Below are 23,523 nucleotides of genomic sequence, written 5' to 3'. Positions count from 1 at the left end.
AAGAACAATGAGCCCATATATCCTCTTACTGCCAAGTTAGCCAGGATGGGGGGGGGGGAAAGAAAAGTTAATCTGAGGCTGAGTTGACTTGAAACTGTTTAATGTTGCACTTTTTATATGTAGAAGAAAAGTTTTGTCATTTTATTTAATCTGAGCAACAACTTGAGGCAGTTTAATGTTGATTAACGTGGACCCCGACTTAAACCAGTTGAAAAACTTATTCGGGTGTTACCATTTAGTGGTCAATTGTACGGAATATGTACTGTACTGTGCAATCTACTAATAAAAGTCTCAATCAATCAATCAAAAAAAGCACTTTATACGTAGAAAGGTTTTGTTAAGGACGGCGTGGCGCAGTGGGTGAGTGGCCGTGCGCAACCCGAGGGTCCCTGGTTCAATCCCCACCTAGTACCAACCTCGTCATGTCCGTTGTGTCCTGAGCAAGACACTTCACCCTTGCTCCTGATGGCTGCTGGTTAGCGCCTTGCATGGCAGCTCCCGCCATCAGTGTGTGAATGTGTGTGTGAATGGGTAAATGTGGAAGTAGTGTCAAAGCGCTTTGAGTACCTTGAAGGTAGAAAAGCGCTATACAAGTACAACCCATGTTAAGAAACCATTCTGAGCCTTATTTTATTTAGTTTTTATTTTATATATGTCGACCACATTAACCTTGGCAATGGACCCTGTGTGTATATGTATGTTATGCCATTGTTTACAAATTTGGTAAGTAAATAACCAAAAAATGTATATTTTGTTGTTTTCTTACTGTACCAAAAATTAACCGAACCGTGACCTCTAAACCGAGGTACGTACCGAACCGAAATTTTTGTGTACCGTTACACCCCTACGATTTATTGATCCTTCTACCTCGATTTGGATTAATGTGTAATTATACCACTATCAACAACTACTCTACTTTTAGGTTGACGTCATCCTTTTTGTAGTCCAAGTGCACCCAGACAACTAACACAAAATTAACTTCAGGTACAAGCTGCTCCCGTTGTGCTGTTGGATCTGTTTAAGTTTTCAATTTTCCCGGCACCTGAGAATCGGCAACGGTACTCAACGATACCAATGGGAGCCAATGAGAGGTCCTCTATTCCACCCATTAAATCCACTAAATAACCATCCAAAAAATGCCAATAATACTCCATTTACATTTTGTGACTTGAACATTAACCAAGTATTAGTGATATTGTTTTTATAAGCGCTAACGCAGACAAACTATTTATAGCTGCGCTGTGATAACAAGCTTGTGTACAACTTCAACATGATCGAATGGCAAGGTGTTTTCTGGCTTCCTTGCTCCCTGGAAGTGTATTGTAGATCATAAATCATGCCTTTTACCTGGAAAGTAGATGGCTGGGGACATACTTTGACAAGTTGGTAGACTTTGACAGCCATTTATGACCCGGAAATGGCGAGAACGACAGGAAAAACTCTTTAATTGTTTTAAATATTAGTTTGTACTGTAGCACTTTAAGATTTAGTTAAATGGAAAGTGTGTAAAAAATAAAATCTATTATTATTATCTATTATTTCTGGCGGGCTTTGTGGCGTCCTGCTCTGTTCAGCGGTCCTTAAACGCTCAGTAAAAACACCTCGGTATCATATTCCTCTGAGTACAGAACGATCAATCCGTTCTAACTTAAGAGAGTACAGGTTGTAGGTTCAATGTGCACCATTGAATAGCTTATTTGCTCAGACAGCAATGTGTACGTATATGTATATGTATGTGTGTGTGTGTGTGTGTGCGTGTGTGTTTGTGTGGGGTCATGCTTATAGGATAACTTTCATTAGCAATTCCGTCAACTAAATGTATAATTAGAGCGACAGAAAACCTCACCATGTCAATGTTGAAAAGTAATGAGAGAACTATGCATTTTAAAGAAGGCTTAGTATGGTCTAGTTTATACACTTTATCTGGAAGCCTGTCTGTATGAGAGGTGTGTAGAAAATGCTCACCCTCATGCTCTGTTGATCATTACTAAAGGCCTGTATGCATGTACAAATTCAACCAGCAGATGTCAGCAGTGAGCTTCATTTGACACCGTAGTGTCAATTGATCTTAAAGTTGTCCAACATAAAAGGCATATATTCCATAGATACACTGATAAGTAAGCACTGTAATACACTATAATACACATCAGCAATAATATAAAACTGTATATAAATTGGGCGCTTTTGAGAGGTTACAGGGTTTATTCAGTATTTTTGGCCAATTATTAGCTACATGAATTAAGACAAAGCACACTTCATATAAAGTATTTCATTGCAAATACCAGCATGTAAATGAAAAACAACCTCATCAATAACACAGTGGTATAGGATCCAATCATCTTTGAGCGCGTCATTGCACTTCCAGCTGAACGTTTGAGGATCATATTTCATACTGCATGCAGCAACTTTTTAATATGTATCAAGCGCCTTCACTTTAAATATTCAATGAGCTGCATGGGAGTGTCCTTGCATGTTGCTATGCATAAATGTATGCATGCAGACGCAGTGGACCATTTGGATTCAATTGAATGATTGTTTAAAAATGAATATTGGTTTTGGTTTACCATGCTTTATTTCCTCCAGTGCACACATATCCACTCATTTTGGGTTGTAGACAATGAAAAGTATTGTATATATCTGTAATTTATGTTTGATTGGCAAAAGTGTAGCGTTAGAGCCTCCGCGCGCCTTCCCTTGGTCCAGTGCGCAGAGACGCGGTCATTCCTGCCCTCACAGGTGGCTGCTGACCAAAAAAAAGAGCACCATGAAATGAACCCCCTTATACCGTGTTGGGTCCACTCTCTGTGGTGCGTATTGGGTGAGGGGATGTTGGATTTGTATACGCTCTAGTCCCGGGTAGAGAGGAGGGACATGGGCGGGGCTGAGGCTCTTCTCCTTTCCCCTCCATTCTTAGAGGGGCGGCAGGGCTGAAGAGACCTCCGGGGAGCACAGTCGCCAGTCCAGCACGGAGACCCACCTGGTGGAGGGGAAAAAAAAAAAAAAAAGCTGCCCCTCACACTTGCCAGGATTGTCAAATATTTCCGAAAAATATACCTGCTATTTATGGCATGTGGCTTGTAACTTTACTCCTGCTGTACTCTCTCCAAGAAGGTAAGACAAATGAAACATTGTCATTTTAGTGCGTGTTCTAGTGATAGTTTCCAACTTGATACATAATGACATTTTTCCAAAAAGAATTGAGGCTTCGACGCGTCGTCATGTGTTTTCTAATTGAGCGATACATGTCGCTTTATTTGTGCCTAAATATAAATGACTGATGAAAATATGGATCGTTTCAAGAAAGTGTGCATGAAAAGTATTTTTGTGGGTGTGTGTGATTGTGTGTGCGTTCAATCTTAAAGGCCACTGCAACGCCTGGATTGTTTTTCGCATTACCAGATATGAATATGTAAAATGGCTGAATGGGGAGAATGAGGTGCAAATACAGCGAGAGGCTGAGGGAGAAGTGAAAACATGCACATGATGCAAATGTATCAATGCATCCTCTTCTTTTGCAACGAATTTACTCCAAATGTGGCACTCTTTAAAGTTTTGAGCCTTTTGTGATTTTTAATGATTATTCCCCCTCTCGTGCACGTTTTGCTAATTGCAGCTGTTGTGATAGGAACCGTGTTGAAACGCTCCACCGCAAAGCCTGTCATTTTCAACATGATTATTTTAGATGGTTTTATATTTGTGACATTAGCGGCAATTTGTAACGAGTAGTAATTTGCTGGAAAACAATCGGCCTTTCTCTGACAACGGCCCCGTTCGTTAAATAGGTCTAAAGCTGCATAAAGGCCCTAATTGCTGCAATTAGTCGCTTCGACATTGCAGGGTTAAAATTGATGCATAAATGCAAAGGACGATGCGCTTGTTTTGAATACAATTTTCTTTCATATATCTGAGCCTGTTGAGTTGCCTTTTTAATAACCCTGCATCGAAAATGACAGAAATTAAACTCAGCAGCCAGGCCTATGAAATGAAAATTTAAAAAAGCCAGTTTGCTCCCTTTGCAAACGAAAAAAACATGTATTGAATTCACACAATTATTTCCTGCCTGCTTTTTTTAATTTTGTATATTTCTTCAAGCCACCGTGCAAAATGTCCCCTTTATTCATTTATACACTAAAAGGAGGAATTAATGAAGCCATGGTGTGTCTATGTGCATGTTTAATATATGCAAATGAGGGCGTCCAAAGGCGAGGGGGGCCAGATTGCAGACTTGCCCGGTCATGTTCCTCACTAATGGCGCACCTGGACCCCTCAGACGTGTTCGCGCCCTTGCCGGGACGTGCGCCTCTCGCTGGGTGCGCGCGCGCGTGCGTTATGAGGGAGGAGGATGGGTGGGTGGGGGACGCCCCATGCTTGTTATAAACACTTGGCTACAACACATTTGTAAACAGCAGAAGTAAGTTTGTGTCTCTCTTTTTGTCTTCATTGGCCTGTTTAATCGGAAACAACTATGGGAAAATGGCGGAAGCATGCACGAGAGGGAGCAATTAGCGGACAATTGGTTAAAAGGGCCTGGTCAATTACAACACAATGCACTCTAATTTGAAATATCCCACCAAACTGAATGTTTTTATAATGTCAAAGCATGGGAACGAATCAGAGGCAGTTTAACGTATAGAGAGAGGCCCGCTGAGCGCGCACCCTATTAAAATGTGATGCGTTCAAGTTAAAGGGAAATGTGCAGCTTGTGAAGCAATAAGGTGATCCTTCACCCTGGCACATTCGTATCTTCCACATATGCCGCTCAACCTCCACAAATAGAAATATGCTAAATTCGCCCTCCCTTCCCGCAATCCAATTCCCAGTGCTGTCTTTGCAAGGCTGCACAATTAAAGCTGCAATGTGAGCAGTAGGCACCGCTCAATGACAGAGCTGTGCAGGGGCTCCACTGGGGCAACATTATTAAGGCAGGCCTCAAATCCGTCAGCTTCTCCCTTTTTAAGTAGCAAATGTAATTGATATTGATCCAAAATCAGACCAGTCAACGATGAATTTACTCTGATAAATGATTCTCGCATAACTTTGAAGAAGTTACACATTGTTGCCTCTTGGCAAACAAAATGCTGTACTTTTAATGCTGCAAAGTTGGATGTGGCAGACTGTGTTGTGTCACATGCATCACCCTCCAGTCCATTAGTAATTAGACGTGAAGTAAAAATGAGCTCTTCATGCATATTTTGGGAGGATGCATTCGACAAATGTCAAATCTCGGAAGCAAGTGGTTGTTTTTGTTCAATCTCCCTCTCCATCGCTCCCTCCCGCCATCGCTTCCTCCTCTCTCAGCAACTCCCCTCCCTCTCTTTCCCTCATCACTAGGCAGAATTAAAGGCTGGGGGGGAGGGGCAGTTTATGCAGACTGTGCTGGGACTTGTGATCCACAGATTTGATATTCACATTAGGAGAGAAACTGGCTGCTTTGATGTGTCTGTGTGTGTGTGTGTGTGTGTGTGTGTGTGTGTGTGTGGGGATGGGGAGGGTGGGGGTATTGCAGGTCCCAGGGGACTGCTGAAGTAGCACACTTTTTTTTAACTGACACAGCACAAGCCGGAGGAGAGGAGGTTGGGTGGGTGGGGCCACGAGCAGATTGTTGGGGACAGGGTGTATAGGACTAGGTGGGGACCCCGTACCCCGCCGTTGATTAGATCTAACCCCAACCACCTACCCCTCCTACTCTCCACCTACTTACACGGACCCCTGAGGATTATGTACAAGCTTACACCTACCTTTATCTCCCTACATCCCGCCAATATTCAATTCACACCCCTATTCACTTTGCCCTCCTGCTGCAGCTTTTCACACAGGAGCTATCCTCTAAAGTCAACCCCCAACATTTTAGAGATGGCATACAGGACATCAGGGTATACACTTGACATCAAGCTAGAGACTTTGAATGTTTGAGAAATTCCATGCAATACACATAATAGCACTCAAAATGACACAGGCCTGCAAAAGAGACAACGTCCTCTGCAGTGGACATTTTAGTTTTGCCTCTGGCTTCCTCCCACCTCCAAAGACATGCACCTGGGGATAGACTGATTGGCATAAATGTGAGTGTGAATGTCCCAAATGCAGCTGAGCGAGGCTCCAGCACCCCCCGCAACCCCGTAAGGGACAAGCGGTATAAAATGGATGGATGGATGGATAGATAACAATAACATGGCAGTTTATTTTGAAACTTTGCAACTCTGACAAAAGAAACAGACCACAAACAAATGTCCACTGCAGAGGACACTGGTTCTTAGGAGACATATGCATGTCATTTCAGGAGTTTTTTGATGCACACCAACGCCTTGGCCCCTAATTAATTATCAATCATTTATTTAAATCAGTGGTCTCAAACTTGCAGCCCGCGAGGTATTTGCGGCTCGCCGACCCTTATTGTGTGGCCCGCTACCTAACGTCATAGTTTAGTGCTAAGGTATAGGCAGGGTACCCGCAGGGTCTTAAAGGGACCCTATTATGCAAAACCCTCGTTTCTTACCTATACCTGTTGGGTATTTGGGATCTGCACAAGTCCCCAAAAATTGAATAAAACCATGGAGGCATGGTGGAGATATTTACAAAATAATCCTGCCTTCCTTCATACTACCGCTGAACAATCCATTTGGAATTTGCCCCATTCGTGACGTTTTTCCCATTGGTGACTTCAGGGGATTTTCCATACATGGTAAAGTTTTACCTGAAGAGCTACCTGAAGTCCACCATTGTAGTCCGACGATGTAGTCGATAAGCATCTTCTTATATCCTCTTGTTTTGAGGCAGACTGGCTCGTAAATGCACATGCATCCTCTGCTGTTGCCATTTCTAATACAAAGTAGTGTATATTCTAACTTAAATCTGTCAATAGACTTGCAATGGAAACTCTAAAAACAACAACAAAATGGCGGGGAGAAGACGTTGTCAAAGTGGAGCAAAGTAAATAAGAGATGGTCAGAAAGCAGCTTAGCTTGAAAAAGGTCTGTAAAAATGTTTTTGCATTTTTTACATGTTATGTAGACCACAACAAAGTGTTTTAAATATAGAAAAAAAAATCACATGACCCCTTTAAAAAGTCTTAAAAAGTGTAACTCTAATTGTTTAAATTTTAGGACTTAAAATATCTTAGATTCTATTAAAATCTCATAGAAGGTTAGAAATGTAATTACGTTATGTCAGGTCAGTACCAGGATGTGGAGCCATCATCACAGAGGACAGTGTTTGTAAACCTTGTGGTAAAAGTGAAAGGGAGATAATGGAAAAAGAAGAAAATTCAGGAAGAGTCTGTTTCAAAGGTTGCTAAAACCCCTACACAGTTGTACAGGGATTGACTTGTACTGTTTGTCAGTACGGATGTGTTAATGGAAATTATTTTCATTATGATCTTAATAATGTCTTAAAAAGTCTTACATTTGACGTGTTGAAACTTGCACAAACCATGGGTAGGGAACCTGTAACCCAGGAGGCAGATTTGGCTCTTGTGATGACTGCATCTGTCTGGCAGATACATTTTAGTGCCTTAAAACAGGGTCTGCATCCAGCTACCTGCAAGGCAATCACAGCTACACGTGTTGTGAGGTCTAGAAGTTATCAAATATTCATCTCAATAGTTTATGTAGATAATACCCTTTTGAAAAGAAGATGGCGGAAAGAAAAAAAATGAACGGTACCGTACATTTTAGGACGACTGGACAGAGGAATTTGCCTTTGTGGAGAGAGCAGGTTCTGCAGTGTGTCTACTATGCAATGATAACATTTCCTCAATGACATGGTCAAATGTGAAGCGGCACTTTGACACACGTTGTATTAAAGGTAAGAAGTATTTATTCTTGGTCCGCTTCAGTATAACAACAATTTGTAAAAAATAAATTCAGACTTATAATGCTCTAAAATTGTTTGTCTTAAAACTGCAGGCATTTATTTGCATTCAGTGTTAAAGATAATCGTATGGCTCTCAAGGAAATACATTTAAAAATATTTGGGTTTCATGGCTCTGTCAGGCAAAAATGTTCCTTTGCCCCCAGCATTAGTGCAATGTGGCCCGCGCACTCTAGGCAGCTTATGACAGCAAACAAACGCTTGTTGGGCGACAAGGAGCAACTTCCTTTAACTCATGGAAATGTTCGTGACCATCTCCTGGGGAACGCAACAGTTTCAACAGTTTTTAAAATACAGTCGTTCCTCGTTTATTGCTGCTTATTGGTGGACATGACCACGATAAATGAATTCCCGCTAAGTAAGAATAATTCATTATAAATCAAATATTTGCAAAGCTAGAGCATAAAACTGTTTAGGACCGTCTGAATACTTTTTTCAACATTATGAGACCCCTCTGGACATGAATCACCACCGTTAAGTCACCTTTACACTCTCAATCCAATGCAGTGATGCTGCCTGAGGCTTAGCCAATCAGTGGCCAGGATACTGAACAGCCCACTCTGATTGGTCTTCTCTAGTGGCCAATACTACTTTACTTGAGATATTTTTAGTTTATTTGACATGTTTATGCTTGAAAAAGTGTAGAATATGCCTGAAAAACATGTATCTAGAGATGTCTGATAATATCGGCCTATCGGCCGATAAATGAGTTAATATGTAATATCGGAAATTATCGGTATCGTTTTTTTTATTATCGGTATCGGGTTTTTTTTTTGTTTGTTTTTTTTTAAAATTAAATCAACATAAAAAACACAAGATACACTTACAATTAGTGCAGCAACCCAAACAACCTTCCTCCCCCATTCACACTCATTCACACTCATTCACACAAAAGGGTTGTTTCTTTCTGTTATTAATATTCTGGTTCCTACATTATATATCAATATATATCAATACAGTCTGCAAGGGATACAGTCCGTAAGCACACATGATTGTGCGTGCTGCTGGTCCACTAATAGTACTAACCTTTAACAGTTAATTTTACTAATTTAGTAAAATTAGTTTCTATGTAACTGTTTTTATATTGTTTTACTTTCTTTTTTATTCAAGAAAATGTTTTAAATTTATTTATCTTATTTTATTTATTTATAAAAGTACCTTATCTTCACCATACCTGGTTGTCCAAATTAGGCATAATAATGTGTTAATTCCACGACTGTATATATCGGTTGATATCAGAATCGGTTGATATCGGTATCGGTAATTAAAGAGTTGGACAATATCGGAATATCGGATATCGGCAAAAAGCCATTATCGGACATCCCTACATGTATCCCCATAAAATTTGCAATGCGATGAACACGAACCGCAATATTTGAAGTGCGATGTGGCAAGGGACGGTTGTAAACAATTTTTACATAAAATTTTACATTTATAATGACTTAAAGCATACTAGAGCGCAGGGTCACTACTGTAGCTGCTTGTAGGAATAGTTTACAAATGTAATCTTTTGGGTAAAACGTGATTCTGAAGTAACCAGACTGTGCGTCCAGTGGCCCCCAGCTAAATTGAGTTTGAGACCACTGATTTAAATGTGCCAGGTTAAAAAATGCTGTTAAGTAAACACACCAACACAATTTCTGTTTTTACTTGAAATAAACAATCTAACGTAAACAACCTCTAAATTATTTCGAAATTAAGTTGTTTCAAAAAAGAGGGGATACGCATACATTGTGAAGGACGGCTACACCTGGCTTCCTGCATAAAACATCTCAATCAAGTTGGGTTGTGCCCGCTCTCCCTAGCCACCTCTATCGTCAACTCAAATGAAATATGCTGTGAAAATCACTTGTGGTTGGGTATTGGGGTGCGAGAATGTATGTATGTTGAAACATTGGTGGCTCTGGGGTTTGTTTATCTCGTCATCCCTGTTACAATTAAGTGTCGTGTGTGTGCATGCACACACATCCTGGAAAGGCGTAAATCAGCTGCATTATGCATGATGAAACCTTGCATAGGTTATGACTTCTACCTCTACGACATACATATTCATGCAGTGTTCTGGCACAATGTATAAAATAGTAGCTGGAGCTCTGATAGACCAAGCGGTAGCACAAGATTCTGTTAGTGATGTGAGGTGGGGTATATGCAGAGGTACCATGTCTGATAACAAATGGACAGTGTATAGGTATATAGGTGTTCATATCTGATTCAATTTGCCCCTGCCACCAGGTAAGGCGGCCGGCCAAAAATAATTTGGACCCCCACAAATAGATTTGGCACTACCTGTTCTCCCTCCCTCATAAACATATAATTACAATTCTGTATATGTAACATGTCTGCCAGGGAATACGAATACGTAGCAGGAGGGATCAGTGTTGCCAACTTAGTAACTTTGTCACTATATGTCGCGAATATTCAGACTCGTTAATAGACTCTTTTTCAAAAACGGGGGTACTTCACACCTGAAGTACCTGACAAATACAAAAAAGTTAGACAAATCCTGCTCAGTGGCCTTGGGGTTAGAGTGTCCGCCCTGAGATCGGTAGGTCATGGGTTCAAACCCCAGCTGAGTCATACCAAAGACTATAAAAATTACCTGGAATTGGGGGTTAAATCACCAAAATAATTCCCTTCTTACTGCTCCTCCTAGGGGGGTGAAACAAGGGGATAGGTCAAATGCAGAGGTTAATTTTGTGTTTGTGTGACTATCAGTGCTACTTTAACTTTAAGTTCAGCTGGTGGACTTTGACTAAAATGATAGTTAAATATATTTTTCACACACTTGTTAGCTGGCTAGCAAGGTACTGTATCAAGCTAGCTATTTTACCGAGTTGAGATTGCATCCTTCAGATGTCTGACATAGTGCCTCCGCTTCAAATGCTCCCATAACAAAGATGCACTGCCATAAAAAACAAGGTTTGATTTGCAAAATGAGCAAGGTATTCATGTTTTTAGGAAGACAAAGGTAAAAAGTACTCACACTTTGCATGTTTTCACCTGCAATGTTGTGGCGATTGGCTGCGCTGAACTGCTTCCGTCTGGAAAAAAACAAGTGATAACGTCACCGACTACTGTCGACAAATGAATTTGTCAGCAAAAATTTTTATTGCCGATATTTCTCAAATAAATTGATTAGTTTGATTAGAAAAAAGCTTTGATTTATATTCTGTTGCTTCGATTAATTGTTTAAGTGTATACAATTTGATCAAAAATATGCAACGCTGCAATAGAGCGTACATGAGAGCAGAAGTGTGTGGGTGCAGTGATCTGTGTGGCAAAAAGCGGAGATTTTTAAAAGGATTGTTTTTTTTGCACAAATGTTAAAAGTGCAATTTCAACAATAATGGTATGTATTATTGTTATTATATGGACTGGACTCTCACAATATTATGTCAGACCCACTCGACATCCATTGCTTTCGGTCTCCCCTAGAGGGGGGGGGGGGTTACCCACATATGCGGTCCTCTCCAAGGTTTCTCATAGTCATTCACATCGACGTCCCACTGGGGTGAGTTTTTCCTTGCCCTTATGTGGGCTTTGTACCGAGGATGTCGTTGTGGCTTGTGCAGCCCTTTGAGACACTTGTGATTTAGGGCTATATAAATAAACATTGATTGATTGATTGATTGATTTACTATAAAAATGGATAAAGGTTATGTCAAGCAGAAAAATATTTTCCCCTGAAATGCGCATTGAGACTATAAAGTGTGTTTTAGCAGATTACTCAATTAATCGAACACAATAATCGATAGATTACTCGATTGCTAAAATAATCGATCGGTGCAATGTATAAATTATACTTTATAAAGATAATAATGTTTGATTTTGATTGACATGGATTGATTTAACATTTAATGTTTGTTTTTGATCATATTTGTACTTTGCAGTGGTATATAATTCCACTATATCATTCTGAATGGTGTCTATGGATGTTCTGATTAATCCAGGTCATTGTATTCTCAGGGCATTCAAATAATGGCAACTGGACTGTTCAGTTTGTCTGAGAAGACATTTTGCCCCTAGTCTGAGCAGACTTCATCAATTCATGTTTATAGACATAGCTAAGTGACCAAGCTAAGTCACTTAGCTTGGTCAAAGTCTAGAATGAACTGCTGAAGCCTGTTTGGATGAGAGGCCAAATGTCTTCTAAGACAAACTGAACAGTCCAAAGAGTGAATGCCCTGAAATTCTGAATGCTGTTTCTTTTAGGGCAAAAAATTATGACGGATATATTTTTGTATTATCCGATCTTTGAAAATTTCACAATTTTTTATACTGTTTTTAACCTACCAGTTTTAAAGCATCTGTACAAAAATGTAAAAAAAAAAAAACAGAGATAAGTTATACTTTTTATTAACATACTGAGTAACTATCCAAGCAAACTAAATAAGATGAACATAGAAACATTTTTTTTTACTCAATAGTAAAAGAAATATAAAAAGATATATAAAATAACAGTGACAGATATATAAAATAAAAGCCTAAACGGCTAGCTAAACGGCTAATGTTACGTGTGCTGGCAGCAATAGCAAGCCTTGCAGACTCTGCTCGCATTTACATGCTTTCTGTATAATCACTTGGATGGTACTTTTTTAAAGGATTAAACAAATGTGTTCTGTTGTTGTTTGTGTTGTACACACAGCACACACAGCCGATGTTCAGTTCGCTATTTTCTACACAATAACCTCATCTTCGGAAGATAACTCCAAAATCACGGATGTCATTTTTTTACTGCTGTCAGCTGCGTGTTTAGCTCCAAGTTGGCTCACTCTCTTTACTTCTGCTGTAAACTGCAACCGGAAGTGGAGAGGGAAAATGCCAGCTCTGATTGGCTGTTGTCACGGACATTTCCACCATGTTTGATCAAGTTAATCACCGGGGTAATTTTGGTCACAATAACTGTGATGTGATATTTTCATACTGTTACACATGTAACAATCTGGTGTTTGTCTGGACTCCGAGATGCAGAAATGTCAGGCAAGTGCAGAAAACAAGGACTTGTTTTTAATAGAAAAAACACAGGTAACACAAAAAACTAAGATTTTCAGACAGGAGGCACAAAGACTTGTCTAAAGCACAAAGCAAACAAAGAAAAATGATCCAGCCCCGTCCTCTTAGCAACCAGGGACACAGGTGACCAGGGACCTGTCCCTGATTTGCAATCAGGAACAGGTGAGGGAGCCAATGCTTAGACCCGAGCTGTGGTAGCAAAGGTAGGAAAACAGGAAGTGGAACGAAATATAAAAGCGCTAGACAGGAAATAATACAAAATACCAGAAACTAGGGCTGCAACTAACGATTAATTTGATAATCGATTAATCTGTCGATTATTACTTCGATTAATCAAATAATAATCGGATAAAAGAGACAAACTACATTTCTATCCTTTCCAGTATTTTATTGAAAAAAAAACAGCATACTGGCACCATGTTCTGGACATTGGGGGTGCCGCATACACCAATAATAACACAGAAATGTAACTCATCAGATCAGAACTGAATCAGATATTGTATTGATTGATTGAGACTTTTATTAGTAGGTTGCACAGTGAAGTCCATTTTCCGTACAATTAACCACTAAATGGTAACACCCGAATACGTTTTTCAACTTGTTTAAGTCGGGGTCCATTTAAATTGATTCATGATGCAGATATATACTATCATATATACTATCATCATAATACAGTCATCACACAAGATAATCATCAGGGTGTATACATTGAATTATTTACATTATTTATACGTTTCTGTTGTGAATAATAAAGGATTCATTTTAGGCTGCCTCTGAATAATAGCATGAAATATTCCAGCACCTTCATAACGTTTAGTTATACTAAAGCGTCACTCAAATCAAAATATATTTATATAGCTTTATCGGGCCCGGCTACATTGATCCATTATGAAACCAACCTGAGATATTTCTGTCCGTTACGTTTATTTCCAAATTGGTAACCGTGCGTTTTCTCTCTCAAAACGGAGTCAAATGTGCCGGAGACACATTATCAGCCCCGCGTTGCAACAAAAGCATAACGTTAACGTTACTCACAAAAAAGCTGAACTCATGAATGCTTGTTGCGACTATGGACTTAAAAAGTTACGTACTGTGAGTTCTTCCCTTCATCCATGGCTCCAACATGTTTCCCTTTCAGGTGTTCCTGAAGCAATGTTGTACTTCCGTGCCATTTTGCAGGAAACGGTCTTCTTTGAAGTCTTTAAAATGAAGTGTTACCACACTTTTGACGACTTAGGTCGTACACTTTTCTCCATTGAAGCAATAACCTCAAGATGTTTTTCCGCTGAACTATCCGAACTGTTTTCCTGCGCCATTTTTTGAAAGTTTCTGCAAAGGAGACGACATCGTCACGTGAGCTGTACATGACACATCATTGGCTAGCTTACCTGCACTTCATGAGACATAGCCTCAGCACCGCCTTGGTGCTGTTTTGTACTGTTTTTGTACTTATTTTGATTATTGTTTCTCAGCTGTTTGTAAATGTTGCAGTTTATAAATAAAGGTTTATTTAAAAAAAAAAAATAATAATAATAAAAATAAAAAAATAAAAAAAAGCCTCCGCGCATGCGCATAGCATAGTTCCAAGGAATAGATGACTAAATTAATCGGCAACTATTTTTATAATCGATTAGTTGTTGCAGCCCTACCAGAAACTAATAATAACTGTCATGGAGCTCAAGAGAACATCCCTATACACAGTGCGGAAACTGAAATGAACAAGGACTTCTGCACACAGTACATAGAGAACGTCTCACATGCAACATTGTCATCCTGCACTCAATGTGATTGTTACAAGGTGCACTTTGACCTTCACTGACACCTGCTGTTCAAGTAAGGTCAACTTAATGACAGCTCACTGACATAATCTAGGAATAATAATGTAATTGTGAACTCTCACTGAATAGGCACCCGAGATGCTGTGTTACCTTTCTAAGTCATTTAAGCATTGTATAATGTGTAGGTTTGCACTTTGCAGATATGTGAGAGTGAGACACTGTGGCCCAATGTGCATGTTAGGGACTATAAGTACCTAAATTTAGAATTTTCACCCAGCTACTGTTTTCTTTCATGTTGCTGCTCTATTGTTTAGTTGGTTTTTGTAGTATGGTTTTTGGCACAGTCGATGCCAGCGCCATTATGACAACACACTGTCCCCTTGGATTGTGTATGCGTGTGTATAGCATGTTACACGTCTGTGGTGAGTGCATGCTTGCGTCACCTGCTTTTGACAGTGGTGGGAGTTTGCTCCGATGCCGCTTCTCTTCCACAGCCTGCTCCATCAGTCCCTGGTGCTCCCTCCCACCCCCCTTGTGCCCAGACCCCCAGGGCATATAATCTACTGTCAGAACCCTGCCCTCCCCCAAGCTCTCAGGGTGACCCCCACACTCCTCCACTTTAGTCCTGTCCCCCCATTGGGAGATTATAGATATTGCAATCTTTAATATGGGCTTTATGCTCAGGGGCCATTATCAGTAATCTGCAGTGGGGAGGGAGTCTGACCTGGATTTTTCAGCCCACCACTGGACTGCCAGACACATTTCATATACCATCTGTAACATTCTGCACAGCATTATCAGTCTCAAGCTTAGGGACACTCTCACTTCTTATGTATACTTCTCACTTAAAACGTTTACCCCCAGATAGAAAAAGTTGGACATCTTTGTGCTCCCCAGTGAGAGTTTCATACCAGCAGTATTGAAGATATATATATGCTTCACTTGTGTTGAGCGGGTGTTTAACCCATTTTGTTATAGTACATCCATTTTTAGCTTCCATGGATTTATTTGGGTTAAATCATAACCGAGCGGACATTTTTACTGCAACTACCTTCAACTTTTATGTTCCTCACATTAATCTCACACAGACAGACTTTTATGTATCCAGAATAGATGAAAGTGTCTGGTATAAAAACACTGTTAGACTATATTAACTGTAGTATACTGTGAGAATGAAGTGATTATATTATTATATACAAAACAAGCAGTATATAGCGGTTATGTCAGCAATGGATTGTCTGCCAACAGTGAGGATTACTGAGAGCTCGACCAACCAACATAACTGATTCATTTGAATTATGTAAACCTTTTTAAAAATATATATTAGTGTATCACATGTCAGGACAATCAGTTAAGTTAAAGTTAAAGTACCAATGATTGTCACACACACACTAGGTGTGATGAAATGTGTCCTCTGCATTTGACCCATCCCCTTGTTCACCCCCTGGGAGGTGAGGGGAGCAGTGAGCAGCAGCGGTGGCCGCGTCCGGTAATCATTTTTGGTGATTTAACCCCCAATTCCAACCCTTGTTGCTGAGTGCCAAGCAGGGAGGTAATGGGTCCCATTTTCATAGTCTTTGGTATGACTTGGCCGGGGTTTGAACTCACAACCTACCGATCTCAGGGCGGACACTCTAACCACTAGGCCACTGAGTAGTCCATGCTCTTACTTTTCTTGTCCAATCTTGACTATGATGACCCCAAATTACCAAAGCCACCCCTTCCACCCTTTCCTGTCTTCCCTCTCGCTCTGTTTTCTCTGTATGTGTTTAATCTGTGAGCCAATGAGGAGTATTCCTGTGTATCTGTCCTTGTGTGTGTCCGTGCGTGTGTGTGTTAAATATGTAAGGAGATTAAAAAGATTTAAATCTCTGCGTCTGGCATAGAAATTCCAATCACATAACCTATCATCAGTGTTCTCTCTCTTCCTCTTTGTTTGTGTATGTGTACAACTGTACGGAGGATGCAGGCTCCTCCCCCAGCGATCCACCTAAACCACCACAGGCTTTAGCCCAAATCCCTGGGTTTTTTGCGTCACATGACCGATGTGTGCAGCTGGACATTTGACATATATTTGTTATGATTATTTTTGCAATACATTTGAAGGACAGCTACACTCTTAGTGACCTCGGCCTGATGTTGTGTTGTGTTTGCCCCTTGCAGTACACAGTGAGGATGTGGGCTCTACCAGGCTGTACTTTGTGAACGCCTCCCTGCAGAGGGTAACCTACTCCAGCTCGGTGGGGGTGTCCCTACCCTGTCCAGCAGGGGGCACCCCCAGTGCCATTCTACGCTGGTACCTGGCCACCGGCGACGACATCTATGACGTGCCACACATCCGCCACGTGTATGCCAATGGCACCCTGCAACTGTACCCCTTCTCGCCCTCCGCCTACAACAGCTACATCCACGACAACGACTACTTCTGCACTGCCGAGAACCAGGCTGGCAAAATCCGCAGCCCCAACATCCGCATCAAAGCTGGTGAGTTGTGGGGGATGAGTCATATTACAAAGTAAGACAGAAGATCTGCAAAACAACTCAAAGGTCAAAATGAGACTGCATGATGAGGACTGGAGCAGACGTGATTGGCAGCTGAAAAAAGGCCAACCCGCACTGAGGATCGCCCGCCCTAAAATAGCTCGTCTGAGCCTGATCAGCAATTGACCTGGAAGACTCATATTTGACTGAACTGCGGCACATTATACAGTTATAACCTCTTTAACTCCATCTGCACTGCTGAGTGGCACCTTGCTGTCTAAGGCATAAAAGCACATAACACAACACAGCCCGCAGCACATAACATAACAAGTAGCACCTCGAGTGTGCTTTTTCGATGATTCACATCAGCTGTGGAAAAAAAAGTGTCACAACAGATCTAAGTGTACTAGCAAAAAATAACTGTTTTGTTTTTGGTGTTTGTGGGAAATATTTATTGCCGGTCACAGTGTGAATCAATGAGCAGAGATACTGTAGGAAGTTGTCTATTTTTGGAAAATCTGACCAGAAGATGTTTCTATTACCTCCATTTCTGTTTTCCCTCTCCGCCCATGTTCTGCAAACTGTCCTCCTGTGTCAGACTAAATATAGCCACAACACACTTCTTTAATTATCTCTCATTAACAACCCTAATTGGTGCTTTTCATTGATTAGACTGTGTGATGCTGCTCTAATAAGCCAGACCTCATCTCCTGCAAAATAGTGCATTTGGGGGTTTAGAGTCCTCCAGTTGGAGAACAAGCTGAGATACAAACGTTTGTACATGAGACTGAAATTACTAAACAAATAGTAGCCTTAGATCACCGCCAGAGTAAATCTGGATGATACAGTGGTTGCACTTTGTCTGTTCTCTGCGGTTCATTCAGTCCAGTCGGTACCCCCCCCGCCCCCTCCCCTTCCCCCCTGCCGTCAACATCTGCTTTCATATTCTGCCTCCCAACACCGACCTGAACTAATACTCATATTCATTCTAATACTAATACTAGCGCCAAGTTGCGGATTTGAGCCAGGACCCTGAGCTGCATGCCAGCCGGATGCTGCCTTCATTCCCACATGACCCAAAAGCCTGGCGGCAGGAGAGGAGGGATTAGCGTGAACCTAACATCCTGTAGCCAGCGGCCTCTGTTGGGCCCTGGCGTCTCTTGGAGTTTTTGCAAATGTTGATGAGGTTTCAGTTTTGGGTATAGACCACTAGGGCACTTTGGCCTACACAGCTGCATGAATCTGCGAAAAATGTGAATCTCCATTTTCTTGCTTTGAATTGAGATCACCATTCTCACACACATATGCATGCATACAGAAACAGGCTTTCATTTTTAATAATTTTTTTTAAAGAAAACACACAATTTTTATTATTGTTAAAACTGTCAGTGTCTTAAAAATGTCTAAGTAATTTCAAGAAACTTCCAGTTATTTTTCTTTATGGAAATTCCTGCAAGAACAGTTAACGGGGGACGTTTTTAAAAATGGAAATGAATAAAATAACAAAACAATCTCAAATTCGAAAAATGGTACGCTGGCTCACTCCACAATACAGTACAGTCGTCTCTCATTTATCGCATTTAATTTACCGTATTTTTCGGAGTATAAGTCGCACCGGAGTATAAGTCGCACCTGCCGAAAATGCTTAATAAAGAAGGAAAAGAACATATATAAGTCGCACTGGAGCCCCGGCCAAACTATGAAAAAAACTGCGACTTATAGTCCGAAAAATACGGTAGACCAGACATGACACCGTAAACCAAGGGTGTCAAACTAATTTTAGTTCATGGGCCACATGGGGGAAAATCTATTCCCACGTGAGCCGGACGGGTAAAATCATGGCATAATAATTTAAGAATATAACTACGGCAACTTCAAATTGTTTTCTTTGTTTTACTTTGGCCCAAGATAGAACAGGTACATTCTGAAAATGTACATACCACAAATACTGTAATACTCTTGACAAAAATCGGTGTAGTTTCAGAAACATCAGAACGGACATAAAGAATTTAGACTTAATGTCAGTGTATCTACAAAGCAATTAAACTTTCAGTCACAGCCAATCCAAGATTAAACAAGAAAACAAAATAAAGTATAAATAAAAACTCTTCTATGTATCAACTACCTAATTTGTCATTTTCACGTATTATTCCTGTGCTAACTCAACAAACCATACAAACTGAAGTAGAAACTATTCAAGAGGGTTGAGTTACTCCTTTCCTTCTGGGCATCAGTGTGTATTGATGGAAAAATAAAAGCTGTGCGAAGCGTGAACAATTTCAACAAATCAAAACTTAAAAGACTGACAGTGTTGCAGTAAATCACACACCGTTCACTTTCTTTAAATTTGACCATTTTTTACAGAACTATATCAATGTGCAGTGTCTCATGCAGCATCTTGAGTGGGGTTACCAATTTTTATTATACTCCTGTTTGTTTTACATTGCGTCGAGGGGGAGGAGTCGCAGCCCCGCTTAACCGTGTACCTCTTGCTTAGTGTACTTCCTCGGCCCTGTAAAAACTATTTGCTTGCCTAACAGAATTGCTATTGCGACACCCAGTGAACACATTTAGAACAGCAGTTTCAGTAATTAAAAAAATGCAGTTAAATTTTACACTTAGCAAACTCCTCTTGCGTGCCGGATTGAACCTGCTGGCGGGCCTGATCCGGCCCACGGGCCGCATGTTTGACATCACTGCCGTACACAAATTTCCGCGAAGTAGGATTATAGGTAAAAAAAAAAATATTTTCATAGTTAAAGCATAGAAAAACAGTTAACAACCTTCTGAATATATTTTTTTACATTATTAGAGCCCTCTACAGTATACATTAAAGGTTTTATTTGTTTATTTATATAAACAGTACAAAAGGTCACATTGGTAAAATACATAGAGACAAGAAATGAGTAATGAGAAATACATACAGTAATAAGAAATAAGTGCGAAAAGGGCTTTTGCAAGGTTCTCACCTAAAGCAGTAAATTAACAAACACTATTAAACATAGTATATAAAAAATAAGACAACGGCAAGTAGTCTACCTTGTGCGGATTGAGTATGTGTGTGTGTGTGTGTGTGTGTGTGTGTGTGTGTGTGTGTGTGTGTGTGTGTGTGTGAGGAAGTATAGGGCCACATTATAAGGTAGGAACAAATGGAGAATGTTGATTCACCAGGCTGGCCCTTAATCTATGTTTAAAGTTACTGAGTGAAGATGAGGAGTTTGCAATACATAAGTTCCATAGGTTACATAGATTCCAGAGTAAAGGACCTCTGTGTTTAATGGAAAACTGGCTAAGAGTGATACGACCAAAGATAGAACGGAGATTATCAGTTTGTCTGGTATTATGATCATGGACTTGCGAATTGGTCTTAAAATAATATTTGAAAGGTGTAGGAAGCGTATTAGGGAGGTAAGTACATTTATAGATAAAAGAAGAGGACTGAACTGTGTTGATATCATAAATAGATAGTACATTTACTTTCCTAAAAAGAGGAGAAGATGGAGCCAAATATTTAGAGGTACCTATTCTTACACATTTCTTATGCATAATGAGTAATTTGTGTAAATTTGATGGATATGTACTAGCCCAGATAATATTGCAGAAGATAAGATATGGATAAATTAAAGTGTAATAAAGAGTTAAGAAGCATGCCTGATGAACCAAACCCCTGATTATTCTGATGATACCAAGAGATCTTGACACTTTGTTGGTTACTGAACCTACAGTCGTGGTCAAAAGTTTACGTACACTTGTAAAGAACATAATGTCATGGCTGTCTTGAGTTTCCAATAATTTCTACAACTCTTATTTTTTTGTGATAGAGTGATTGGAGCACATACTTGTTTGTCACAAAAAAACATTCATGAAGTTTGGTTCTTTTATGAATTTATTATGGGTCTACTGAAAATGTGACCAAATCTGCTGGGTCAAAAGTATACATACAGCAATGTTAATATTTGGTTGCATGTCCCTTGGCAAGTTTCACTGCAATAAGGCGATTTTGGTAGCCATCCACAAGCTTCTGACAAGATTCTGGTTGAATTTTTGACCACTCCTCTTGACAAAATAAGTGCAGTTCAGCTAATATTGTTGGTTTTCTGACATGGACTTGTTTTTTCAGCATTGTCCACACGTTTAAGTCAGGACTTTGGGAAGGCCATTCTAAAACCTTAATTTTAGCCTGATTTAGCCATTCCTTTACAACTTTTGACATACACACACACGCACATATATATATATATATATATATATATATATATATATATATATATATAGACACACATACATATACTGTACATATACAGTACGGTCCGTCTCGCGTCTTGCCTTTTACTATCGCTCACGTCAAAGGCTCACCACTGTGGATGCATGTTACTGATTAGGCAGGCATTAAAGAGGAAGTCCATCAAAAAGTTGTTCTGCTAAGAGTTCCTCAATTTTAAATCGTAACGGTGAAGAGTAGCGCCAAGATAGCCGCCTGTTGTTTTTAGCTGTGTAACCCTTGAAAGGGAAGTCCCACCACATCATCACCACAATGGAATTCATAGACAATAAGACAATACTTCACTGTAATACATATAATATATAATTTAACACTTAGATTAGGCCAAAACATGGAGAATATGCTTTAAAAAAGTTATTTTTTTAAATTTGCAATGTTGTAGTAGTAGTGTAGTAGTAGAGTGCGATGTAGAGAGGGACGACTGAACATTTCGGCATGTAATATAGACACGTAATAAAGAAAAGTCAATTAATTAATGCGATCGCTTCTCCCGTGAGCTAATGAATTATAGCCGGAGCGCCTCGCTGGCCAGGGGTATGATCTAGTGCAGTGGTTCTCAAACTTTTTTTGTCATCCCCCACTTTGGACAAGGGGGAGTTTTCAAGCCCCACCTGCCCCCATCGCCACAACAGAACGCTAATGCCAAGCTTAACATTTTCAAATTTATTGAACATCAAGTAACATCAAGTTGTATACATTCAAACTCAATAACATAAAATAACATCAAGTTCAATAATGAATAAAATAACTGTGCAGCTGTGGTATAACTTGCATCAAGTTCAATAAGAAATAAAATAACTTGCATAAAGTTCAATAATAAATAAAACAAAAGTGTTATAACTTGCATCAAGTTCAATAATAAATCAAATACAAGTGTTATAACTTGCATCAAGTTCAATAATAAATCAAATAAAAGTGTTATAACTTGCATCAAGTTCAATAATAAATCAAATACAAGTGTTATAACTTGCATCAAGTTCAATAATAAATCAAAAACAGTGTTATAAATTGCATCAAGTTCAATAATAAATCAAATAAAAGTGTTATAACTTGCATCAAGTTCAATAATAAATCAAATAAAAGTGTTATAACTTGCATCAAGTTCAATAATAAATCAAATAACTTGCATCAAGTTCAATAATAAATCAAATAAAAGTGCCACTTTGCAATCTTTGCAAAAAAAAGAGGAGCTATGCATTTGGCAAGACAGGGCAAGTGACAGCACTTTGCCCCGGGAGAGCCACTTTGATTCACTGTGAAACAGCACGGCCGTATGATCAGCTCCCATTTCCTCACACAGTGCAGAGAACAGTCACGCTTTCAGTGGTCGTGTTTTGACGGAAAATTTACCGCGCTCACAACATGTTAAAACCTCATTGAGTTCGGGGCTGAGCTGCCTTGACGCGAGTGCTTCCCGGTGAATGACGCAGTGTGTCCAATGCGCATTTGGCGCAACCCTCTTTATTAAAGCCTACAGCCTGTTTTTTGACCCTGCCATGGTCTGTGCGCCATCAGAGCAAAAGCCCACACAGTTTTCCCATTTAAGGTCGTGTTCTTTGAGGAAACTGTCCATTATCTTGAACAGCTCATCAGCAGTGGCTCTATTTTTTATGTATTTGCAAAACAGCAAATCCTCGCACAGTGACTTGCCATTCACAAAGCGGACGTATGCGATGAACAGGCAGTCTTTATTGCTGTCAGTAGCTTCGTCCACTTGTAAAGCAAAACGACTTTCTTTTAATTTGTCTACGAGTTGTTCCTCAAGATCACTTGCAATGTCGCATATACGTCTCGTCACTGCGTCGTTTGACAGTGGGACAGCTTTTCATTTTGCTGCGCTTGTCTCGTCAAGTTTGTTCCGCTTAGCCCCGCCCCCATTAGTTACTGTTGCTATGTCTGTCAAACTTTCGCTCCTCCAGAAATGTAAAGCCTACAGGAAAAATAAGTAATTTACATGTATTTATATAGCAGATTTCACAGACAGAATCACAAAGTGATTTACAGTGTGTATAGAAAATGAAAGCATAGTAAAAAAAAAAATCTAAGAATATAATTAAAAAAAAAAATTAAAGTGAAATTTCCTCCCGTTCCTCGCGCCCC

At 39.9% G+C, this 23,523-nt stretch overlaps 1 protein-coding gene across 1 annotated transcript in view; it reads left to right on the top strand.

The window, feature by feature from the left end:
• The first annotated feature begins 2,928 nt into the window (after positions 1-2,928).
• LOC133607068 (cell adhesion molecule DSCAML1-like) overlaps positions 2,929-23,523 on the top strand; it is a 135,135-nt gene continuing 114,540 nt past the window's right edge. The window contains exons 1-2 of the mRNA XM_061961527.2: positions 2,929-3,111; positions 16,824-17,144. Coding sequence (XP_061817511.2) covers positions 3,069-3,111; positions 16,824-17,144 — 364 coding nt within the window. The 5' untranslated portion in view covers positions 2,929-3,068. The remainder of the gene's footprint in view (positions 3,112-16,823; positions 17,145-23,523) is intronic.

This window comes from Nerophis lumbriciformis, linkage group LG09 (assembly GCF_033978685.3).
Source record: "Nerophis lumbriciformis linkage group LG09, RoL_Nlum_v2.1, whole genome shotgun sequence".
Lineage (NCBI taxonomy): Eukaryota > Metazoa > Chordata > Actinopteri > Syngnathiformes > Syngnathidae > Nerophis > Nerophis lumbriciformis.
Note: the sequence above shows the minus strand (reverse complement) of the source record. Positions and strands in the feature narration are given on the sequence as shown.